The sequence below is a fragment of the Adiantum capillus-veneris genome, chromosome 21 (assembly GCF_014529385.1).
Source record: "Adiantum capillus-veneris isolate H3 chromosome 21, ASM1452938v2, whole genome shotgun sequence".
Lineage (NCBI taxonomy): Eukaryota > Viridiplantae > Streptophyta > Polypodiopsida > Polypodiales > Pteridaceae > Adiantum > Adiantum capillus-veneris.
The window spans coordinates 86,371,956-86,379,003 of NC_140951.1; the positions used below are offsets into that span (position 1 = coordinate 86,371,956).

Here is a 7,048-nt window from a genome sequence, read left to right on the forward strand (position 1 = left end):
GTCTTCAAGCTGTCTACTTATTTCTCTTAGCTCCTTTTCGAGCCGGTCTTTAACATTCTTTAGATTCCCTTGGCCTACCTCACATAATATCTCTGCAGTTGTGGATCCAGTGTAGTCTTTGGAGTTAGGACTCTTAAGGATGCTTATGACTGAGATACCTGGTTTGATAGTAGCAGAAGTAATTGACCTCTTGTTCACCTCCGTACAAATCGGCCCTTGGGACTCGCCCGCCTTCATGGCCTTCACCTCGAAGTTGATCTTTTGTGCAAAATGGACAGGCTCTCTTCCTTTACCTTTAGCACGAGAGCGTTATTGACCAGTGGTGTTGGATCCCTTACTTGAGCCGCATCCTTCATAATGGCATCTTTTGAGGGACGTGGAGCCAAGTCTTCCCCTTTTTCCATCAGAGCTACTTCATCCTTCGAATTTGCCGAGCCGCTAACATTTTCGAGAACTTGATGATGTCTTCGTCTATCGGCAACACCTCCAGTTCCATAAAAAGGGTTCGGCAGAGTAGAGCCCCAAAACGCCAAAAAAAAGGTTTTGAGGGGAGGGAGGAGAGAAAAACTGAGCTGACAAAGCACCTATAAAAGGCTCCTTCGCAAGCTAATCAAAAAGCGCTGAATATACCCAAAAATTCGCGCTGAAGATGGGGAACCTTCACTGCTCAGAGGCTATACAGCTACGATAGTCCTTCGATGGCCCATCAATCACTTCTCCGAGCCACTACCAATCTATTCCTCTTCTGAAACATGGCTTCCACAAGGCCTGTAATATATGGATGATACCTCCCAACATTAATTCCCATGTTCCACCCATTAACTATCATACTTAGGATGTCCTCCTCTAGGTCTTGGGACATGATTGAAGATGGAAAGACGCCACACATCACATGCAATAAACTTACGGTTCATCTTGACAAAAAATTTCTTAGCTAGCAAAGAAAGAGTGGCACACTTGTAATCTTAGGGTCAATGTCATCTGCAAACCCTCAAACCTTTATGGCAATCCCTCTCCAAATAAAAAATGCAGTAAGTTCAAGGCTTCCCTTTTTGTTGACCACCCTTGATAGATCCTCTTCTTGCACGGTGGCAACAAAGGTGACATGCTCCACCAAATACTCATGCGCGAGAATCAGAACTGTCTTCATGTGATTGAAACTCACCTTGTTCCATGCAAGCGCGAGAGGGCTAGTGAGGGACACGATGACGCTCCATGTGAAGACATATTGGAACCTGTGTTGCCAAACTTGTTTAATCCCCCAAAGCCATAAGGTAACCACAATGAATGTTGCATGAGTACATCCACCCAAACTACATACTTGCCATAAAGGGGCTCAAGATCTCTTAGTCTAGCTCTTGTGTGTTTTCATTAATTGGATGGTTGGGGTGAGATTTAGTGACTACCAGTCCTTGTGACGGCCCTCTTTAGTATGTGAGTGAGAAGCGCAATGGTGATCCCCATACAGTGTGAACCAAGGGCAAAAACAAACCATGCTTATCAACACTCTCAGTTGCAAGTCGTCATGTGAGTGAGAAGTTCTCCATATGAACCATAACTTTGAGCATACTGAGACATTTCCATTACCTCCAAAGTCCAAAATAGAGCTGTAGGACAACAAGAGCGGCATCACATCACACAAATCCCTAGATGAGCAAGATTTTAAATCAGTCTTCTAGGTGGTTATGGTGTAGTGCGTGCACACCATAACCACCAGGCAAACCCTTAGGGCATATTGCCCGATTATGTTGTTGAACATCTCTCCCAAACCACTAGGCAATTGTATAGCCAGAGACTCAGCCACGATTATGTGGCACCCTTACAACCTCAAGAATCTTGGCCTCTCATCATGAGTTGTGTGTGCGCACGCCCACTAGATCTGTGGGTGGTGGGAGAAACTACTTGTGACTTGCAAGTATAGCAAGGATGACATGTGAGTGCAGAAATTCCAAAAGATCCATTTGAAGTAGGCCTCATATATGACAACCACATATACATCTCCTAAGGTTACTTCCAGATTGGGTTTCAAACAAAAAGCCTATTGTTTGTCTATATGAAATAAAGTACATTTTCAACAATAACTACACACATTGATCCATACATGAGCATTCCCCATCCACAAACTGGTGGACACAAAGTGCGTCCCTTATAATGATCTGTCGCTTTTCCACATTCGACACAATCTTCATTACACTATGACAATCAACACAAGTACGGAGATTTTTTGTGATCCTTATAGTTGTCCCAGGAGGAGTAGTGATAAGGCCAAAAGCTAAGGCTAATCTCTCTGTATGCCCCCAAAGTATGTCCTCCTTCTCTTTGGCTGTTAACTGCCCAAGGACCACATTTAGCTGGGGTACATATCCTTCTTGTTCTACTACTTTTCTCAATCGTCGTATCTCCGCCATTATCTTGTCGTTTTTTGTGTGACTTTTATCATTTACACAAAACTCATGCACCTTGCTCGCAACCTCAATCCACGATCTCCCGGGTTTCTTTACTGCATTTGCTGCCATTTTGAGCTGTTGAACCTTTTGAGCATCATCCCACTTGTCCTCATCACCATAAGCCCTTGCCATAAGGACATAGCCAGAGCCTATACTTGAATCTATCCTCAAAGCTTGATCAAAGCAAGTGTACCCCAACTCAGTATTGCCAAACTTCTTTGACGCAGTTAAAAGAGACATCCATCCTTCCAAATTTGACAAGCTTGGGATTGTGCCGAGCATCTCTACAGCCTCTTGCAAACGCCCAGCTCGTCCGAGAAGGTCAACCATGCAATTGAAGTGCTCCACACCTTGCTTAATTCCATGCTTCTCTGACATGGATTTGAAGTAATAATGGCCCTCGTCTACACAATTCAAGTGCCTGCATGCTGTCAAAACACCGGTGTAGGAGTCGTAAACTGGCCGAATACCCTCTTCTTGCATTTCTTGGAAACACCACAAAGCCAAGTTGTAATGACCATGTTGTGTTAGTCCTCCAATTAATGCACCCCATGACACGACATCTCGTCTTGGCAACTTACCTAGCACTTCAAGAGCCTCATATAAGCTACTACATTTGCAGTACATGTCAATAAGAGTGTTCCCAACTGCAAGAGTCGAATCCAGCCCACACTGTCGAGCATCTTCATGCACTCTCTTACCATGAGCTAAGGCTCCCACGCTTGCACATGCTTTCAAGATGCACAAGAACGTGACTGCATCAGGCTTTACACCTTGATGTCGCATCCTCTCATAAAGCTCAATAGCAAGAATGCCCAGACACTCTTGTGTGTACGCGGAAATCATTGCATTCCAAGAAGCGACGTTTGGTTTGATGCCTTCACGCTCCATTCTTTCAAATAATTCACGAGCACATAGCACCTCCCCGTGCCGGTAAAAGCCTGTAATCATAGCATTCCAAGTCACGGCATTTCTCGTTGGAAGCTTTTCAAACACAACTTGCGCCTCTGCGAGGCTCTTGTAGGTTGAATACATGTCAACAAGGGAACTTCCAATAACAAGAGCACCTTCAAGTCCTTGCAGTGCAATCTGATGATGTATTTTCCTACCTTGACATGTGTCTGAAGGGTTGCTACATGCCTTCAAGGCAGCCACAAATGCGTAATCATTAGGGTTCACGCCACTCTGGATCATCTTCTCAAAATGCTCAAGAGCTATGGCATCATACCCATGCTTGGCATAAGTGGCAATAATAGCAGTCCAAGAGACCACAGTTCGGCGGTGCAATTTGCTGAACATGGCAACTGCATCTTCAAGGCGACCACACTTGGCATACGTATCGACAATGGTGTTACCGACCTTGAGATCTGCATCATGTTCTGTTTCAATGATATGCTTATGTAAAAAGTAAGCCTGAGATTGGTCTTCAAGAAGACCACATGCCTTTAGGGCACATAGATATGCAACCCGGTCAGCATGGATTCCATTCTCCAGCATCTTGCGATACAGGTGAAGCGTGATGTCGCATTCGCCATGCAAACAATGAGCCGACATGATGGCCTGCCATGTGAAAACATTGGGGTGGGAAGCAACAGAGAAGACAAGATTGGCTTCAAGCAAGCTGCCGTGGGAGCCGAAGAGGCGGATGAGATGATCGCTCAAGAAGGGTGTGGAGTCGTACCCAAGGCGGGTCATAAGATAGTGCAGACGCCTGCAGGCGGCGGCATTCTTGCTCTTCTCGCATACCTTGAGCAAGGCAAGGATTTTGTGGGTGGTTATGGGCATGTGGGTATGGCCAGCTTGTCACATGCCTCAAGCGCGGCATGGCTGACTCTGTTCCTCTTGTTCTTCTTCGTAGTCTATTACGGGCAGGAGCTCGGAAGCGTCGCCGGAAAAGGCCTCAACGATCAGTCTCCTCAGGGTGAGAGAGAGAGAGAGAGAAGAAGAAGAAGAGAGTTTTAACTTTTAACGTCGAAAGAAACAATCCCAAGAGACCTTAAAGATCTAGGGGAGAGTAGGGGAGAGAGAGAGAGAGAGAGAGAGGGGCTTGGCACCAATGACAAAGGTTTACCCTATACAAGCATAAATGCCAAGGGCACATCTATATCTATAATCTATAATATATATAATGGAGCTTCGGACCAATATATAATGAAGCTCCTAGCAAAACGATTTGCGGACAATTCCTCCTCTTCTTGAAAGCTTGCCCCCATGTTGTTCAGAAGGCTTTGGAGATTGTGCAAACATTCACCGTAGCCTCAGGGTCGCAGTGCAATTTTGAGAAGTCAAGGCTAATCTCTCTGTCTGAGAACCACTCCGTCGACCCGTCTTTTTGGACAGAAGAGATTGTCTCGAAAGGAAAGATCTTTCGACATCTAGGAGACTCTTGGGGGTGGACATAACGCACATGCAAAGATTCCAGTGGGTCTTAACAAAGGTCATGAGAAAATTGAGAAGGTGGGAGTATGTGCTGCTTCCCTTCCCGAGCCAGGTTAAAGTGACCAACTCCTACATGCTCCCTTACATTGCCTTCACTACTCCGCTTCTCAAAATAGCCAAATGTAAGTGGAAATAGTTCTTGAAATCGGTGAAAAAGTTTTTATGGAAAAATCACACCAAAGCCTCGGCGCCTTGGCAATGGGCGAAATGGGAGTCAATAGCTAGACCAATGGAACAAGGTGGTTTAGGGATCCTCAACTTTATTGTTCATACTGAGGCCCAATGTGCTAAGTTTGTGGTCTCGATTGCAAAGGAAGACCAAGCAAGGGCTATTATAATCTGATGGACTAAGCGAAGCTATACTCTCAAGGTGGGTACAAACTCCTAGCTCCTTAGTGGACCAGTCTGAGACTGGGTGGCACAACGAGCGAGCTGGTGCGCAAGTGCAACATAGCAACCGAGACATTGGAGTGGGGAGAGATAACCAGATACTTCTAACACTCCATAACACACTGGTCCCCATGGCTCTCTAAAGTAGCTGGCATACTTTCGAACCCTTATTGGAGAGAGATTGCTAGAAAGGTGATAACAAAGGACTCCATGGACTGTCCCACTTCTGGGATGTCAACAACCTGAGCTGAAAAGAGACAGACCAATTGGCTGCCTAGTTTCACCTCCACAGCACTGAGAGATTGCTAATCAACAGAGCTATGGAAAGGATGGTATATCTCTTGATTCCACTCAGCGAACCCAGTCTTGAGTGGAAAGCCTGGCGATGCCCCCAAAGTAGCTATTTCCTCAAACCACACACCAAGGGTATATACCACACTCTTATGCACATAGCGCATTGGTTTGCCTCCCTCAACAAATGGTGGGGTATACAATGGCGGAAGGATCGGTGGGTAGTGACTATGTGGGATCCACAGTGGCCTTTGTCAATGAAGATCTTCTTGTGGAATGTGCAATGGGAGCCCTGTCGAAAGGCGACAAGATCCTAGCTTGCTGTATTGGCTCGGATAGATGCTCGGGTTGCAAAACGACAAGGGAGGACCTAACCCACCTCTGTAAGGAGTGCCCGGGGATTAGAGGCCTAGTAGGTAAAATTTGCAAGTGGATCCAAAGGACTTGGAAGATAGGGTTCTCCAAAAATGATTTGTTCCTAGGAGGGAAAGGGAGGAAAAGCAAAGCACTTTTAATATGTACTCAAGTTGTTAGATTTTTCTTCTTCCACCATATTTGGAAGGCCAAGAACTGCTGAGTGTTCAACAAGGGTCTTTGTATTGCCAACTTCTCAGAGATTATCCAAGAAAGCAGGGAAACTATTATTGTGATTGAAAAAAGCAAGAATTCAGACGAGCTCTCGTGTCAAGAGCATGTGCGGCCCTTAGTTCTTGTTTTATCTTGGTCTTAGGCTGTTGTATATGTTTTGATGGATGCAAGGTTGTGGCTCCTTGTGAAAGTCTGATCATCAATCTCTTGCAATTTTTTTTTGGCCATGGCTCGATTTGAGCATGGTGCTAATGCAATGGTTTTTTCTTATTAATATAACCTCTCACATATTGTGAGATTTGCAAAAAAAAAATCAAGGAAGGAGAGGGCATTCACGTGTGGTTGACTTCAAAGAAACTAAAACAAAACTTCTAATCTAAAATGCAAAAGTTAAAGCTAACATTGTAAGAAATAAAAATCCTTTTGGTAATGGAAAGTCAAAAGACTTTCTACTTTAGATAAAGTAAATGCAGCAGTTGAAACCTTATTTTTTAAAAAATATGTGGTTTCTCTTCTCAAGGGGCTTTGTTTGAGATCAATATCGATAATTTTGAACAAATTTGTTACCCTATACATGTGGTAGTGATGTGTGTGAACACACTTAGGACCGTCAGGGCATTTTTTTCCTCTTTAGGAGGTTTTTCCCTCGTGCATTGTATATACGCCCAACACTCTAGGGCTATCTGTCTTTCCATTGCACACTAAGTAATACACTCTCTATTTTGTGCCTTGAGCTTCCTTCGTCTTCTCCAGCTGTGTGTGTTTTCTTGCAACCCTAATTCCAACAATTGGTATCATAGCAGGTTGTGTCTTCTCGGGCTTAGTCGCCAGCAGCTCCAGTACATGCCTACTCACTTTCTCCGATTTGAGTGAGCTTTGCCAGCGTTCGTAGG

At 44.8% G+C, this 7,048-nt stretch overlaps 1 protein-coding gene across 1 annotated transcript; it reads right to left on the reverse strand.

Moving 5' to 3' along the window:
• Positions 1-573: 573 nt before the first annotated feature.
• Positions 574-4,395, reverse strand: LOC147431291 (pentatricopeptide repeat-containing protein At2g03880, mitochondrial-like). The gene has a single exon (XM_086493900.1). It carries the CDS (start codon positions 4,230-4,232, stop codon positions 2,082-2,084), a length of 2,151 nt encoding a protein of 716 aa, XP_086350026.1. The 5' UTR covers positions 4,233-4,395; the 3' UTR covers positions 574-2,081.
• Positions 4,396-7,048: the final 2,653 nt, after the last annotated feature.

Bases quoted from the DNA above. Each gene is read 5' to 3' on its own strand.
- LOC147431291 (XM_086493900.1), bottom strand. From the start codon at position 4,232: ATGCCCATAACCACCCACAAAATCCTTGCCTTGCTCAAGGTATGCGAG.